Source organism: Seriola lalandi, unplaced genomic scaffold (assembly GCF_002814215.2).
Source record: "Seriola lalandi dorsalis isolate HSWRI2012SDOR001 ecotype SW California unplaced genomic scaffold, Sedor1 jcf7180002054929, whole genome shotgun sequence".
Lineage (NCBI taxonomy): Eukaryota > Metazoa > Chordata > Actinopteri > Carangiformes > Carangidae > Seriola > Seriola lalandi.
In genome coordinates, this window is record NW_019525481.1 from 821,979 (window position 1) to 840,463 (window position 18,485).

The following is an 18,485-nucleotide window of genomic DNA, read 5'->3' on the forward strand; positions in this document are numbered from 1 at the left end:
GATACTTTCACAGTATTAATATAGAAGCTAGAGCTGATCTATAATCACACTACACATGGACACAGACCTTTACACTGGAGGAGCTTTAAAGACCTGTGCTGCTCCTGCGTACAGTAGATTATATGGAGGATATTCAGGTTAAGACTTTTCCTGAGACCTATTTGTGCGCTCGGCTCCAGAGGCTCCATGGACGGATAATTGCCCTCATTTTTTTTTAAAACCCATTCATTATCAAATTCAAGTGTTGTTTAACAATTCTTTAAACATCATTTATATTTAATAAGTGCAGCTCACGGCGACACGTCAGTGGAGGTGACCTTGCTAGAACTCAGCCAAGATCGTGTTGTCGATGCCGGTGTGAACTTTAGCTGTCAGAGCTCCTCCAGGCGTTCCCACCCCGCTGCCCTTTAAAGCCCCTCATTCCTGCACGTTCGCTCTTTCGCCCGTGCTTTCATTCGCTTTTCTTCGTTTCTCTCCTACTCATAATCCCCCCACCCCACCCCTAACCCTCACATCCAACCTCCACCCACACACACGACAACGTCTCTGTGGCGTCCCCTCCTTGCTCCCGCTTGACATGTCATTTGTTAGAATGAAACCCACTTGCACATGTGAGCCCACACTCGCTCTCTCACACTCACACACACACACACACACACACACACACACACACACACACACACACACACACACACACAAAGAAGCACACACTGACAGCTGTCAGTCAGCCCCGGGGCGTCATGGCAACAGCTTCCCAACGAGATGCTCATACATCATCATAAAAGCTGAAGTATGCAGCACAGCAGCGCAGACTTTCTCATGTCCGACTGACAGTAATTTGTTTTTTAACAATAAAAAAATGAAAACACACTAACAAAAAATCTCTCAGATCACAGGTCAGTATTTGACTCCACATCACACGGACAGTACCATCATCATCATCATCACTTCCTGTTCTGAAGCGTCACAAACGTCCGAAAGAAATCGAGGCTAATGTTGTAAAGAAAATGAAATTACACCACAGAGAAGATTTCCCCGGCGAGTTTGATGAGATTATAAACTTTCCCTGGATTGATTTGATTCAGTTTAGTCATAAAACAATATTTACATCACACACTTCAGATAAATCCCAGACTGAAAAACAACAGGACACAAGAAAGTAACACAGATTCAATGGCGAATGGAGCCGTGACAAAATCAAATACAGTCGTAAATAAAAAAGAAACGAGACGCTGTCGTCAAACTGGAAAAAACAAAACATTCCAGCTGATGTTATACACGTCACTTTGCTTTGTATTTAAACTATATTTACATATAGATGTCAGATGTTGTTCTTGCGGCTTGTTGCCTCCAAATAACCACAAATAAAATAAAATGCAGAATGCAGCTTTAAATGTGTCTGACTCTTATCACCTGGGTCAGATCCAGTCCCTGTGTCTGGACTCTGACTATCGTGTGCTTTGTCCTGATCCAGGTGAGACCCCCCAGGTACAGACTCTGTTTTAACACCCTCCCTCCTCCTGAGTGTATGTTTGCCATGATCTCAGTTCCCTGCAGTTACAGTGTTTAACATGTAAGTGTTGACTGTACTGTATTCGACTGTATGTGCCTCTGTACTGTAATGGCGCTGCCCCCCACCCCCCCTTCTCTCTCTCTCCTTGTCTCGGGTGATCATCCAATAATAGCACAAATTATGCACAGCTGGTATTAATCAACACTGTCTAATTAGCACCTCAAAGCCACCTGGGTAATTGCCAAAAAAAAAAAGAAGCATGAGAGAAAACATGGCCGCCGGTTTCAGTGGGTACCTGCTGATGTTGTAGGCCGTGTTCAGTTTGAATGTGAAGTGTTTCTCCCACATCGTTACACCAACAAGTCCAGATTTAGATCAGTCCCACGGCAGCGATGCATGATCACACGTTTCCGTGGATGAGAAGAAGCTTTTATGAATTTGCAGCCTGGAAATTTTTCAGTTTTTCACAATAAAAGCACAGAAAACAGGAGGGCTATCTCAGCTTAAAGGGACACTTCTTAAAGGGTAGCCGACGCTGCCAACGTGGAAAGTGATGACGTCTCTTCTTCTGCTGATTTGATTTTGAAGATTATTTCTGATGAGTTTGTTTGGACTCTGTCCCGTATTGGTCCTTATGTTAACGGCTCTATCTGTAGCTCTGAAGCAGCAGATGCGTGAAGGTGACGTATCGTCCACATCAGCACGAATAGATTTGTTTTTTGGGTTCTAGTTTTAGTCACGTCTTAATAAGAACCTTAGTCCAACACAATATTGACTTTGCTGTGAGTTTTGAAGTGTCAGTATCAGGGATGGATGTTTGTGCTGTGAAGTCTAATGGTTAAATGACTGTAATCTCTACAGGGATTCTCTCTCTGTAGGGTTAAATATAATATTTCGTAGCTTTGTGCAATATAAGATGTCACATATCACGATATATGATATTAACGTGGGGGCATCAGGAGTTTATAATGTAATTATATTATATTATTGTATTTTACGCTTCAGCTGTTTTTGGTGGGGTTTTTTATAATAAGCAATATTCAATATTATCAAATTTCGGCCCAAGCTTCATATTCAGACACTGTCATTGGAAGTTTAGGTTTTCTTATGTGAGAGTTTCTCATAGACTGTAAATAAAGATGGACGTCACCTCTGTGACGTCACTCACAGGTTTCTGAAGCTCAGAGTGAGCTGCTCCACCGTCGCCATCTTGGCAGTGTCTGACTCCGCCCCCTAACTCCCAGCTAATGCAAATATGGTCAAAGGGTGTGTGTGGAGCCGAGACTCCATACGTGCATACTGGTTTGTGGCATCCATACGCTCATCCAACTGTCACTCAAAGAGGCCACGCCCCCTCAATCCTCCATAACTTTAGTCCTTAATAAAATGTAAACAGGTGAGTTATATAAACAGGTGTCATGAAGGACGAAATTAACTCTAAAGACCAAAACAGTTTTTGTACCAGGCTGTAAACATGTTTATTTCTGCTGTAAAGTTGGACATTTTAACATGGGAGTTTATGGGGACTGACTCACTGTTGGAGCCAGACTCTAGTGGTCGTTAGAGGAACTGCAGCTCCTGGTTGACGCTTGGTGTTTCTATAGTCCAGCAGTTTTTGACCTCTGCTCTCACATCTAAACTTAGACAATCAGCTTTCTCTATAAAGAGCTGTCGACTCCGGATCACATGACCAACTGAAATCAACTTAAATCCCTTTACAACAAAGGTTCAGTGCTAAAATCAAACCAGAACTTCACCCACGTCTAGGCATTTATATCTATTGCTGATTGTCTTTGTTTGACTGTTTGTAGCTTGTTGTGCTGTTGTGTTGAACATCTGTATAGTTTTAGCTAATTATAGGATCTCATCACTTTTGTTGTTTTTGGTTTTTCCTGTTGTAATGACATTACAAATGTAAAAGCTCGACTAGAGACAGGAGCAACAGCTATAAACTCAAACTTAGGTTGCACTGACCCTATAAAATACATAAACAAAGTTGGCTAAACTAAACATATTGTATTATTAACAGGAGACATCACACTGAATATCTGCATGTTCTAATATATTCTATTTATTACATGCACTAATATATACACATGAATTTCTCCTGAGGGATAAATAAAGTATATATCTATCCACCTGTCTCTCTATGTAACGAATAAAACAAATGAAAAGGACACGAGAAGCTGAAGACGTGGTGGAAAAATAATCATAATCTGAATGAGGCCAAAGAAAGCAGCGATGCGTTCACAGAGTCAGGGAGAGCGGGATTGTGCTCTGGAGTCCTTGTATAACACAGGACGCCAACAGCAGAGCGTTTTTTTTAAACTGCTGTGTTTGGACGCCACACGTTCTTCACGGCTGTAAGCCGGGCGCCGTGTGAAGCTGCTCGGCTGCAGTTTTGTCCGTGGCTTTTTCCCTCGGAAAATGAGCGAGCAGTCTCACTTGGTATTGAATGGGGTTAGCTCTCCAAAGGCCCGTGAAGGTTTGAGGAGGAGCGCAGTCTACAGGACAAGGTGACCCACTTACTTGAAAAAACCATTTCCTTCCCCTCTCTCTCCCTCTCTCTCTCTCTCCCTCTCTCTCTCTCCCTCTCTCTCTCTCTCCCTCTCTCTCTCTCTCTCTCTCTCTCCCAATCCCTCGCTCCTGCACTTCATTCCCTTCTTCCTCTTTAATCTCCTAGATTTTCCTTCGCCGTGGTTTTATCTCTCACTCTTTCGCCCTTCATGTGAAAGACGCCACAAACGAGAACTATGATTTAAAAACTTACCAGTTGAAGAATTGATGATATCAGTTGATTTAAAGCTTCAGTTAAAGTAATTTTTCTGACCTGATCTCGAACACTGTGCCGTCGTGGCTCGACTTCAAATACAAAGATTATTTAATTTAATAGGAAGTCCATCAAGATTCACGCACGTTTATTTATATACAATCAAATTTCAACAGCTTTCTAATCAGGGTTTTAATCAGACTGAATGTAATCATTTGTATTTTACTGATCAATCAATCAAACTTTATTTGTACAGCAGTTTTCGTACAGATTGATGCAGTTCAAAGTTCACAAACGACTGATGAGCTTTTAGCTCATCAGCCGTTAGAAAAAAAGAAAGCTGAGAATGAGATACAATTAAATAGATTTAAAAAGCTGTAATAACATTAGCAAACAATAAAAAAACCATAAGAAAATTAATAATAAAAACAATGAATGAATTAATAATGATTATAAAAATGATGGTCTCACCTTCGAGGATTCTCTGGCTTGCGTCTTCCCTATTCTATCACAGTGTTGTTATGGAGGTTGACCACTAAGAGGCGCTGCATCATCACGTCAGACGCATCAGCAGCTCCACTGTTGTCCTGATGAATGAGGGAGCGTTTGTTTTGATGCAGCTTTTTAAACCATTTTACACACAAACACAGAAACGCAGCGTCAGCCCATTTATTCAGATTCATCCACCAGAGCAGCAGCTGACGGCGCTCGCTCCACTCTCATCCTCTTGCTCATAATTTGACATTTTCATATTTTCCCTCCTCTGATGTGGCTCCAAGTCGCAGGTCGCTCCCTGTGTGGTCTGTAACGTGTCCGCCCGTCTCCTACCCAGAAGCCTTTGCGCTCTGTGGGTCAGAGCCAGCCCATATTCTGCCCCACTTATTCCTGCAAGACACGTGTCTGCTGGCCTCTGAGTATCTGCTCTGCATAATGGGTTTGTGTGTGTGCACACGCGCGTGTGTGTAAGTATATCCATATGCATGGGTTCAGTGCATGTGTGTGTGTGTGTGTGTGTGTGTGTGTGTGTGTGTGTCAGCCTCTGCTGTTAAGGCTAATTTGTGGAAGCTTGTAATGTTCCTTTCTTATTGTTTGAAACTGTCAGAGCTTTTTATTCGAGCTGTTGAGCAGGTGGTTTGAAATGTCGTTGACCTTGTTTAACCTTTAATGTTTCCGTTTGGAGTTTATTATCAAGACGCCATTTTAATGAACGCAAAAGGTTCCGCATGACTCCTGCACAATTTCACGTGTAATTTTTGCGTAAAATATTTTCTTTGCCGCTTGAAATCATTTGTAAACGTGATTTTCTAAATGTGACATAACCTCTCTCTCTCTCTCTCTCTCTCTTTCTCTCTCTCTCTCTCTCTCGCTCAGTCCCAGCAGTCATGGCGAGGCAGTAGGCACCAGGAGGAAGCTGTACAGTGCCGTTCCTGGGAGACATTTTGTGGTCGTTCGCCCGTACACCGCTCAGGCCGAGGGAGAGATCAACCTCTACAAGAGCGACAGGGTCAAAGGTGAGGGCGGGAAATGACCTCAGTTTATTTGACCTCCAGTATAATTTGTGTTTTTCAAGTATCTGTAAAAATCAACAACACACACACACACACACACACACACACCTAGACCTACTGCAGGAGACACAGCATGTGTGACCCTGCAAACACAACCAGTGATGTCATATCTTTATTTAATTAAAGGTCTCTACACCACAGTGAAGAAGCACAGACAGAAAACACAGGAAACACTGATCACTCAAGAATTATCATCAGAATAAACTTAAAGTAGCTAAAGTAGAACGAACAAATACTCATTATTTCAGAATAATATTTATTGTATTAATTGATGCATTAATGTTGCAGCTGTGTAGCTTCATCTGAAATACTACATCATCTTTTATTTATTGATTGATTATATTTGTTAATGTTTTTGTATTAACGATCCGAATCTGCAAAACAAATTCTAATAACCAGGAACTAAAGCTGTGAAATAAAGTGCCAGCGACTCCGACCGTAGTCCAGGTGTAGTCCGAGTGTAGTCCGGGTGTAGTCCAGGTGTAGTCCAGGCGTAGTCCAGGCGTAGTTTGGGTGTAGTCCGGGTGTAGTCCAGGTGTAGTCCAGGTGTAGTCCAGGCATAGTCCAGGTGTAGTCCAGGTGTAGTCCGGGCGTAGTCCAGGTGTAGTCCAGGCGTAGTCCAGGTGTAGTCCGGGCATAGTCCAGGTGTAGTCCAGGCGTAGTCCAGGTGTAGTCCGGGCATAGTCCAGGTGTAGTCCAGGTGTAGTCCAGGCGTAGTCCAGGTGTAGTCCGGGTGTAGTCCGGGTGTAGTCCAGGTGTAGTCCAGGTGTAGTCCGGGCATAGTCCAGGAGTAGTCCAGGCATAGTCCAGGTGTAGTCCAGGTGTAGTCCAGGTGTAGTCCGGGTGTTTCATGTCCACAGAGCAGCTGTGTGTCGGGTCACTCACTGAGTTTGAATCTGATGATCACTGTGGTGACGTTTGCGGTGAACAGGTATCACACGTGCTGATGGCAGCAAAGCAACAGTCTCCATGGAAACAGTAGAATTTGACTGCTGCAAATCCCTTAAATCTTTCCTTAAATAAGGAAAAACACCCTTAAGTAACACCCTCAGCTAAGTAAATTGGGAAACTTAAGGTGTTTTATTCAACTTCAATACCAGCAGTTGATTTTTTTTTAATGCTAATGCTAAAGATGACATCATATAATTAATATATTTATTGTGGCACTATATGAACTGTGTTGTCAGTATTTTCTCTCCATAATCTCTGTATCTTAGTGTCTGGAGCCACAGAACTTTATTACTGATCCAGTTTTATCTATTCGGAGTTCAGTTACTCCACAGTCCTGTTCCTGAAACTCTCCACGCGTCACCGATCGGTCGCCGCAGACTCCTGCTGTGCAGCCGAACACTGTTCCCAAAACCTTCGTTCTGAATCTAGTGGAGATCTTAAAGTTTTCACAAACACAAAATATAAATGAATGAATTTTGAGGAAATGAGTATAAAATTATTTAGATTATTTCCATTTGAAGGATCAATGCAGGATTGAAAAGCATCTGAATATTTCACTCAGTGAGAACGTCACATAGCTTCAATGAGCTGGAGCCAGATGATACAGAATAAACTGAGAGAGAGGAGGCTCTGATCCTCTCTTCTGATTGGCTGACTGTTTTCTGAGTGATCCAATAAAAATATAGCAGATTACAGGTAAAAACACTCAGAGAAACCAAATCCTGCAAGGTTTGGATGGTGGGTCCAGGTGGGTGGGGCTTGGTGACAGCTTTGTTGTGACATCACAAAGTTCCAGAAGTCCTGACGGCTGGTTTTAAGGCTCAGTTTCTGAATACAGGCTGTGTGCATTTCTCTGTGGACTGAGGCTTTGATACTTTCACAGTATTAATATAGAAGCTAGAGCTGATCTATAATCACACTACACATGGACACAGACCTTTACACTGGAGGAGCTTTAAAGCTGCTGAAGAGGAAGAAACCTGTTTGTAAATGAAGTCAAATGAGAATCAAACGAACCGTGACTGTAAAAAATTCCCTCATTATTCCTTCATGGGTGTAAAATCTGCAGATGCTGTGTTGTCAGGTTTCATCATTGTGACATTTCAGAATAGCTTTCTTTTGGTTTTAGAGGAAGATGTAAAGAGATTCGGCTCATTAACAAACCAAACTGTACGTGAAATTTCCAGATGTTTCCAAAACACCTGGGTTGGCAGCAGAACCTCCACGTCTCCACACACACTGATGTTTAAACTTTTTTTTTGTGAGACTGAGCTTGTCGACATTTCCAGCAGCAGCAGCTGAGACTTCCTGCAGCTCAAACGGTTAATCCATGACATTTTATCAAAGCCTCAAAATAAATTTGTGAGTCTGATTCTTGTTAATGATGCGACCCGTTTATCGGCTGCTGATGAGACTGTCACATTCTTGTTTTCATGGTTCTGACGCTGTCAACACGTTTGTACTTAATATTCAAGTGTGGCATTTAAATGAAGAGCTTTTAATGATCTCTGGAGACGCTCTGTTCTCTTCTTTCTTTTTTGTTCCTCCACGCCGGCGACAGTCAGAGCGGCAGCCATATTGTTTTCAGGTTGTCCGTCCGGCCCCATTCTCGTGGACACAATATCTCAGAAACACCTTGTCGGATCTTCTTCATATTTTGCACAAACACTCACTCGGTTTCAAGGATGTGCTGATTAGATTTTAGTCGCTAAAGGTCAAAGGTCAAGGTCACAGGGAGTTCACTCTTCCAGGGAACTCCTTCAAATTTTGCACAAATGTCCATTTAGACTGAAGAACAAACTGATTAGACTTTGGTGGTCAAAAGCAAAGGTCAAAGGTCAAAGGTCAAGGTCACCTTGACCTCAGAAAACACTTTTCAACCCACAGAAATTATAACAAAATTTCACACTAATGGTTCTGAAACAGGGATGTAACCTGGAACTAGACTGAGGGGCGGAGGGATACGACCATGTGGAGGTGATTCTTGTCGTTCTGTGAAACTAACGTGGTTTTTCCTTCCTCTCCTCTCTCTCTCTCTCTCTCTCTCTCTCTGGCCTTGGTCCAGTTCTGAGCATCGGAGAGGGGGGTTTCTGGGAGGGCAGCGCCCATGGCCAGGTGGGCTGGTTTCCAGCCGACTGTGTGGAGGAGATCCCGGCCAAGGCCACCGAGGAGAGGAGCTGTAAGTCTGATCACTTGGGGCTGTGTGTCGGTTGGAGGTGGGACATTGACTTATGTAGGACACGCACTGTTTGCCATCACCCCAGTTTTGAGGGGGTGGGGGAGGTGGGGGTGGGGGAGGGGTTTCAAAGAGCAGGAGCTGAGGCTAAATGCTGCAGGTTCCTGAAGCGCTGTGATGGCACGTGGCCTCTTTCTCTCCAGTGCATGAGCTGCATGTGTCTCTCTCCCAGTCTCTCTCTCTCTCTCTCTGTCTCCCCGGGCTGTGGTGCACAAAGCTAAGCACTACATGGCCCTGCTAACTCAGCTGTGCTCTGATGTCCTCCGGGTGCAAGCTAATGAACATATCACGGCACGCTCCGTCCCCCATAAACATCAGATTCCTCCCTGTCCTCGCGTTCTCTCCCTCTCCCTCCCTCTCTCTCTCTCTCTCTCTCTCTCTCTCTCTCTCTCAGTGAGTGTCTGCGGGAGCGAGCAGGTTTTTAGAAAGGACCCGTCGTCCCTCTGTCTGTCCTACTCTCTGCCTCGGTCCACAATCTTTTTCATCCTCTGGCGTTCGCTTCTCTGACAGTGTTTAATTATTGACATTATCACAAAGTACAGTGTTGCTAGAGTCGACTCCCCGACTCCCACCCGTCCTCTGAGTCTGAGGAGTGTCGGCAGTGATAGAGGCAGATGGGGAGCAACTTGTTCTCCTCTCTCTCTGGCTGTTTGCCCTCTTCTGGGTGGTTTATTCTAAAGCTTAACCCGAGGCCACTGGCACGGGGGGGGGCTCCTCTCACACTGTGGCACATCCAAATTGCCCCCAGGTCTGCCTGCAAACAAAGCCTGTTTGAAAATGGGAGCACAGTATGGTGGCGTTCAAAGACCTGTTCAAAGGCGGCTTCGGCCAAGGCCACGGGCCACAGGCCACGCTCGTGTGTGTGTGTGTGTGTGTGTGTGTGTGTGCGTGTGACACATTGAAGCCATAGTGTAGATTTAATCCTTCACTTCATCATCAGCTGATGTTCAGCAAATATTCATCTCTAAAGGAACAGTTTGACATTTTGGGAAATACACCCACTCACTTCGGATATTATTGAGCATGGAGCTGGAAGCAGGAAGTGTGTTAACAGTTGGTATCTGCTCAGAACTGTTTCATCTTTTTATCTTTTTACACAAAAACTGAGTGAAATAAAAAAAACAACAACAACAGAGAAAAGTGTTTATTTGCAAGTTTAGATATGAATCTTCTGTATCGCCCACATGTGAAGTCTGAAACTTATCAGGGTTTTACCTCTTAACTTTCCATCGTCCAACTCCCACACACACACACACACACACACACACACACACACTAGTTTAACTTAAACACCTTCAGCGTCTAATCCCTCTCGTTCAGTAGATGCTTAGACACACTTTGTTAGGGTTCAGGTTTGGACCCCTGGGAACATTTGAAGAGCTATGTATGTGGGAAACACATGAGGAAACACACACACACACACACACACACACACACATACACACACAGCTCAGTCGTAGTGTCAGGGGGCATCAGTCTCTCAGACCAGAAAGCAAATGCTGCAGATTGAAGTGAAAGCTTTAATTTGTGTGACTGAGCTGATAGTGAACAGCAGCAGGACCTGGACCAGAGCAGGACCTGGACCAGAGGAGGGCCTGGTACCAGAGCAGGACCTGGACCAGAGCAGGACCTGGACCAGAGCAGGACCTGGTACCAGAGCAGGACCTGGACCAGAGCAGGACCTGTACCAGGGAAGGACCTGGTACCAGGGAAGGACCTGGACCAGAGCAGGACCTGGACCAGAGCAGGACCTGGACTACAGCAGTTAAAGGGACTAAAATTCTTTGTGACGTACAAGAACAACAACAACAGACGGTGTCATGGCCGCCTCCGACAAAATATGGTCACTGGCAGATTGAGGCTCGTTAGCGTGGTTGTTCGTTAGCTAACCTGACGAGGAAATGTGATTTGATGGTTTAATAACTGTCTTCATTTAGAAAAGAAAATTAAGTAAAAAGTACGAGGCAGTTCAGGGCCGGACGAACCTCCCATGGGGCCCAAGGGCAAAAACAAGCCGTATGTCCCCCTTCATCTCCGTATACCTTTACCTGCAGACTACACATGTGAAGATTATATTTCATCTAGAGACCTAATGAACATCCAGTGCTGCCACAGAAGGAAGGACGTGTCTCCATCAGTATTTGGTGATTAGAAAAATAACTTTACGTCACTTTAAAAATGTCAAACCAAATAACACTAGAGGAAGTGGAGGCTTGGACCCCTGAACAATGAGAAATATAAAATTAGAAGTTTGACCTGTTGATGGCGCTAGAGCAAAGTAAAGTTATCTCAGTTCATCCTCAGGGGAGCACGAACGTCTGAGCCGCACGTGTTGTTGAGATATTTTACTAAAGACAACAAACGTCGACCTCGTAGTCAGGATCAACATCACCAGCAGGTGGATCCTCTGGGGACAGTGAATGTCTGTATAATCCAGCAGCTGTTGACACACGTCAGGTTGGATGAAAATAAATGACAGTTTTTAGGAGTTTAAAATCACATGATCCGAACAGAGCAAAATAAAACTGAGACAGTAAAACGAGAACAGATCCGTCCATCACGTTTCCAGTGACAGGTGAAGCAGCTGTGCGGCCAATCAGAATGCAGGAAGGTGATGATGTTGTTCCAGAACGAGGCTGAACTGAGTGATGTCCCATTTGGCAAATATGTGTCGCATCAATTCCTCCATCTCATTCTCGCATCTCTCCCTCGCGCTGGGAGGTGAAATAAGAGTGAGGGAGAGGAGAGGAGGGAAAAATAAAGAGCGGGAAGGAGTCCAGGGAGGGCTGCTCTACACACACACACACACATACACACACACACACACACACACACACACACATGCTTGCAGTATAAACACCTGACAGAACAAAGACACATACAGATGCAGTGTAACATCCATATATTACAACATACAAATACTCTATGTTTATGCACACACACAAACACACACACACACACACACACACATATGCACACACCTACCATGCAGCACCATCTGTATTGATCTGTGACCATAGAAACCAGCTGGCTGCAGTTGCTATGGAGTGTGACCGTGTTGTGGTTATACTACTCTCTCTCTCTCTCTCTCTCTCTCTCTCTCTCTCTCTCTCTCTCCCTTTCCATTCTTGTTTTATTTCATACACATTAACTAAATGTTTTCTTTCTTTCTTCTTCCTTCTTTTCTTTAAAAAACAGAACTAGAACCCAGTTTGTTTTTGTGTTTTATCTCTATTGGTCGATCATCTACATCCGCCCTCCTCCATCTGACGACTGTGGACGTAGAGTCGGGTGTGTGTGTGTGTGTGTGTGTGTGTGTGTGTGTGTGGGGTGGGGGGGTTGAATGGAAAAAAAAAATGTTCCTGTAAAGATGACAAGATCTAAGCCGGATCAGAGGAGATGGAGTTTCTGTGAAAGTGTGACAGCTGGTGTGAGAGAGTATGTGAAGGACGGCGAGGGAGGAGGAGATGATGAAGGCGGTGAATAGGACAAATAGATGAGACAGGAGGCGTCTTCACTCTGGAGGTCATGTGTGTGTCTACACGGCACTTTTGACAATCTGTCTTCAGCCTGTGAAAATATCTAGTTTCATTCTGCTGCACAGGAACTGTAGCTGTCGGAGAAAGGAGGACTGAGACATTGTTTTGATCGGCGTGAGGAGCTCGTTCATCTTGATTAAACCAGCATATGATGAAATGCGTCGCAGTAGTTGAGGCCTTTTGCTTCTGTGTTTATCTTCTGTTCATTCGTAGAGTTGTAAACTGGCAGGTCAGAGGGTCAAGTGTCTTATTTCTCTGTGTATGAGTCAGTGTTGCCGACCTCTGGATCCTCTCAGTTTGCAGTGATGTTAATTGCAGCTCCTCTACATCAAGACAGTCTGAGCTGTTTTCAACTTTCTCAAATTATCCGTAAATGTTTCTAAAAATCTGATATTTGCTGTTGATTTCAGGAATAAATAAACTAACGTCAGCTGTATTTCCTAGAGGGTACAGAGGAGAACAGCACGTCAGTGATTTTCAGGGTCATACTCAAGAATCTAAAGCTGCACTAATAAATATTTTCATATTTGAAAACATCAAATGAGTGATGAGAGACAGAGTTCTACTTCGTCCAGAGTGTTGATCTCACTCTGCTGGATCTCCGTTAGACACGTTTTGTGTTTCACAATGTAAATGAACGTTTCTCCTGAAGAATAATTCTCCCTAAAAAACTTGTGATAAGATCCCTGATCCTGAGGATGCAGTGGAGACAGTGCAGCACCATATTAAAGCGGTATTTGTCAGGGGTCAAAGGTCAGGGGTTTAGGTTGGGGTTTAGTTACAGTCGCGTTGTGAATGTTAATCTCGTTCTCTGTGATTTGACAGATTCGAGAGCGGACCGCGCCGACAGACGGAAACTCTTCAGACACTACACTGTGGGCTCGTACGACAGCTTCGACGCCTCCAGGTAAAACCTCACACACACACACACACACACACACACACACACACACACACACGCACGCTCGTCTTCACATCATGTAACATCCTCTGTACTGTACATATAAACGTGTATAATACCATGTATGAATGATTGAAGATTTTTCGGTACCACTTCACAATCAGACTTCTCTTATAAAGGATTTATAAATGGTTTATAATCAGGTTATTAATTCAGTTGTTAACAATTTATAAATCATAATTAAACAATTATAAACAAGTTATAACAGTTTTCATACATTGATGCAGGCTCACTATTTGGCAAAGTCAAGTTAATGCGTCCTACTCATTAATCTGACTAATGAGTTACTACCATTTATAACTGGTAAAAGAAGCCTTATAGTAAAGTGTGAAACGAGTTTCTCGTTATAAATAATAGTAACTCATTAATAAGATATGTCACATCAACACCTGTGATCATGACGAGGACGGCTGCTGAGAGCATGTCAAGGAAAACGATACAGCCGAGGACGAACAGCATGAATCGTCATGTGATATGATCATGTGATCTGCCGTAATTTGATCTGTCAAATGAAACTGTTTGACCATTAAGATGCTGAAGATGGTTAATTACGAGTAACTGAACAAACGTGTGATGAAGCAGCAGCTACAGACGCTGATGATGGAAGAAACAAAGAGATATGAGGCTGAACGGTTCAGATACATGTGGGCTCACTATTTGGCAAGCAGCAGATCACTGTTGACCTTCTTATCTAATGTGTTATACCAGCTTGTAAACTGTTTTTTAAAATCCTTTGTAAGTGGAGTCTGTTTCTGTCTGTTTCGGGAGGCTGGTTTTAGTCTAAACATTTACACACAAACACAAAATCTACACGCTAATCTCCTGTTTCTTTACATTAAGCTGCTGAGTTCACAATCAGAAACCGTTCCTCTGTTGTTCTGGGAAAGAAAAAAGAAAAGCTCTAATAGGAAAAGAGGATTTAAGGTTCAACCCTTCAGCTGAGTGAAAAGTTCTGTCTAATGCTACTTGACGTTGAATCCCAAGGTCTCCATCGTCTTCTGCTCTCAAGTTATTCTGCTCCTCCCCTCTCCTCTATTCTCCGCTGTCACATCCACTTCAATACAGGCTGCGCTGCAAACAAAGATGGATGTGTACTCCAGTGTGTGTGTGTGTGTGTGTGTGTGTGTGTGTGTGTGTGTGTGTGGGGTTTATTCTCCATCGTGAACAAATCCTCTTTAGCAGAATCAATCACGCAGGTGAGCTGAATGTCGTTGCGGGAGCTTGAATATGAATGAGCTCGGGCTTGTGTTTGATCACACCGGGTCACCTGTCTGACATCATCAGGCAGGCAGCGGCTTTTCCCAGGCAGAGCAGTGTGCAGTGATTTTAACCCATGCATATATATACATACAGAAAATGGCCGACAGTCTGTCCTCGGTCTGACGTGGAGGAAGAGATGTTGCAGAGAATGAGACGTTCTTCGACTTGCACAAACGTTTGCCTTAGAAAGAGATGAATATTCTGTCCTTGTGTGGGGACATTATGCTTTATTTATTTCTGTATTTATTTATTTGTATCCCCATTAGCTTCCACACGGCAGTCTCTACAGTTATTAAAATCACACTGCATCAATAAAACTGAAAAAACAAAACAAAATAATTAAAATAACTCGACATGTGAAGCAATAAACAATAATAACGCACAATGAAAACTAAATCAAATGCACATTAACAAGAAGAAAAGATCATTAAAGCTACAGAGACCACAGTAACATATAGAGGACATTCATCCAATTTTGTTTTAGTGACTTAAAATAAAATCTACTGATGTAAATAAGGAGCAGATTCCAAGCAGAAGAAGCTTCATAAAGAAGATTTCGCATGAATAACAAGTTTTTAATTTTCTGCCACTTACAGGAACATCAGCCATGTTTGTTCAGCGTTAAAATTCAGTTGTCATACAAACATGTTGCCTATAGTTTTATAAAAAAAATTGCAAATGTTTCTTATCAATATTGATTCATCTGCAGCAAAGCAGATTGCTTCTGTTTGGATACTACAAAATATTGGTGATAAAAAAAAACAAACAGTTCCTGTATTCACGTCTTGTAGTAAAAGTTGTAAAAGTTTGAGTATAATTTTGAAGCACTTGTGCTTTACTCAAGTATTTCTATTTTGTGCTTCTTCATCTCAGAGGTTAATATTTAGTTTTTATGGACAAAATATATGATAATCTTGAAGAGTATAATATGCTGTTATAGATTAAATTACCTTATGCAGTCAAAATAGTCAAATACCAATGTGTTAATGCATTAATACAAAATAATCCTTTAAAGCTCCTCCAGTGTAAAGGTCTGTGTCCATGTGTAGTGTGATTATAGATCAGCTCTAGCTTCTATATTAATACTGTGAAAGTATCAAAGCCTCAGTCCACAGAGAAATGCACACAGCCTGTATTCAGAAACTGAGCCTTAAAACCAGCCGTCAGGACTTCTGGAACTTTGTGATGTCACAACAAAGCAGTCACCAAGCCCCGCCCACCTGGACCCACCATCCAAACTTTGCAGGATTTGGTTTCTCTGAGTGTTTTTACCTGAAATCTGATGTATTTTTATTGGATCACTCAGAAAACAGTCAGCCAATCAGAAGAGAGGCTCAGAGCCTCCTCTCTTCTGATTGGCTCACCGACCTGTTGTTACTAGAGCTCCAGAGAGAAGCCTGAGAGAGGAGGTGTAAAACTACACTGAGATGGTTTTTGGTTCTTAAAACCACAAATATTTCTTCTTATGGATCAAGACTTCAAAATAAAACAGGAAGTGTAGGATATGGACCTTTAATATAATAATATAAGACTTTGCAAAGGACCATTGAGCACAAATATAAGTTTACCTCTGATACTTTAATAGTAAAGTAAAATTCCTTAAGCGGGACTTGTAACAAGGTGTTTTCACTTTGTGGTCGTGTTGTTTTCATTGAGCTAAATGAGCTGAACTTCAGAGTTTGTGTCACCTCCTGTTCAAGGAAATAAATGACCCAGTTTTGCATCCAAAGAGCCGCATTATAAGGTATTTGTCTGTGTCATCATCAGTCCTTTTTATGATTCTAACCTCACATGTTGACGGCCTTTAATCAGCTAATGGAAGCCTCTAACAGGCCTCCACCAGTCGTAACGCATCTGAAGTCTGACCAAGCCTGAAACAACCTGCTGATTAAATTGAGGAGTGTAATTCTGGCAGCTCCTGTAAGAGATTAAAAACAGCAAACACACTCAGAAGTCTAATTCAACCCAAGCAGGACGGGAGAGAGATGATCAGCGACTAAACAACATAACAAAAGAGCAGACCGTTGTAATGATATATGAAATGTAGAGATGAGTATAGTGGTGAGGCAGTGAAGGACAGTCTGACATTTCCCTCATTACGCTGCTGGGTTTCCTCTGGCAGGCACAGTGAACATGCTGGGCGGCAGTTTTTCCAGTAAGTGTCCAATATGGGTCAAGGTGAACCCTCTCTCACCCGGCGCTGGTCGACCCATGACTAAAGACCCACGTGACATTAAAGGTCCAGAGGAAATCTCAGCTGGAAGTGAAACGTTAACCTGGATATAGACCGAGCCGTGATGATTCCAGCTCTGTTTCCCCCAAAGGATCAATCAGACTGTGGGATATTTCTCTCCACCGCCAGATATTCAAATATTGTTATGTTCATTTTGGTTTTTTTAAGGGCGCCGTTACATTTTGCATGAGACAGGAACTTTCCAGGTCTGTGTGTTTACAGGCAGGAAGAAGGCGCCAGAGAGGAGTTTGATCTCCACTCACAAATGAAAAGGAGATAAACTGAGCTGCAGGTAGCAGCGAGACATCAGAGACATCCCGATGTCTTCACACAGAGCCGACTGTCCAACGGCACGTCAAACGCTCTGCACGCTGCGTGTGCTGATGACTGAGAAACGGTGAAACCTTGACTTTACAGGTCAAGGTTTAGCACAGACGTCAGCTGCGTCCCAGTTCAGGGTCTGGTCTACGGAGGATTTTCTTTTTTTAAGTCATTTTCGCCTTTATTCTGATAGTACAGAGGGGGGGGGTGTGACATGCAGCAAAGGGCCGTGTGTCGGACTCGAACCGTTGGCGGTTAGGACTGAGCCCATCTGGTGCACGCTCGACCGAGGATTTTCCCGCCCTTACTTAGTCTCTTGGTTTTAACAGTCGAACCGTTCGCTGTTTGAACCGAGCTGAAACACAAAACTTACGTTGAACAGTGTTATCCCCAGACTCTCTGTCCGGGGTTGTTTGCTTTCGTTACTGGCGTGCGGTGAATCTTGGGATATGTTGGATGCACCTGTTGGATTCTTCGTTGTCCAGGAAAAGAAGGAGCCTTTGAAATGGGACAGCGTAGTTGAAGGACGTGGTCCCTGAGCGGAGACACAGCTGTAGTGTGCAGGATCCTTCCTCGTTGACTGAGGCTGGTGAGACGGAGGGGGAGGGAAACCCAGAAGTGGATATTTGTACATGATGCATCAGCTCTGTGTTGTTTAAGACAAACCGCTGATGACGCTGCTGCCTGAGGAGTCATTGTAGAGTCACATGACACAGATGAATGCATGAGGAAGGAGCCGGTGACTGTGGGTGCTGTGGTGTGTTCCCCATGAAAGAATAGACGTCCGTATCCACAGTGACGGATGGTTCAGCTCGCATCATTTCCTCCACCAGTCATCACTTACGCAGAATAAGAGTTTGACGACTGTCTCTAAGGACTGCGCCCTTGAGCCAGACCTCCAGACTCCATTAAAAAGTTACACACAGACAGAAGAGGAACGTCTGCCAAAAAAAAACAAAAACAAAAACATAACCATTGCATTACAGACAGAAGCTGTCCTCGTCCTCTCATCTGTAAATACTCCCAGACCGAGGCGGCGTGCTCCCTGAGGAAAGCTTGCTCTGTCCCACGTCCCGCATGTTCTGCTTTGTTGTGATGAAGCAGCCTCATTGTATGTGTGTTGTGCCCCCCCC

The 18,485-nt window shown here is 43.5% G+C and overlaps 1 protein-coding gene across 1 annotated transcript in view; it reads left to right on the forward strand.

Annotated features, from left to right (window-relative positions):
* The window catches only part of shank2b (SH3 and multiple ankyrin repeat domains 2b), a 171,678-nt gene that overhangs the window by 105,978 nt on the left and 47,215 nt on the right, over positions 1–18,485 (forward strand). Inside the window, exons 12-14 of the mRNA XM_087170118.1 lie at positions 5,655–5,794; positions 8,868–8,981; positions 13,403–13,484. Of these exons, the coding sequence (XP_087026244.1) occupies positions 5,655–5,794; positions 8,868–8,981; positions 13,403–13,484 (336 nt within the window). The remainder of the gene's footprint in view (positions 1–5,654; positions 5,795–8,867; positions 8,982–13,402; positions 13,485–18,485) is intronic.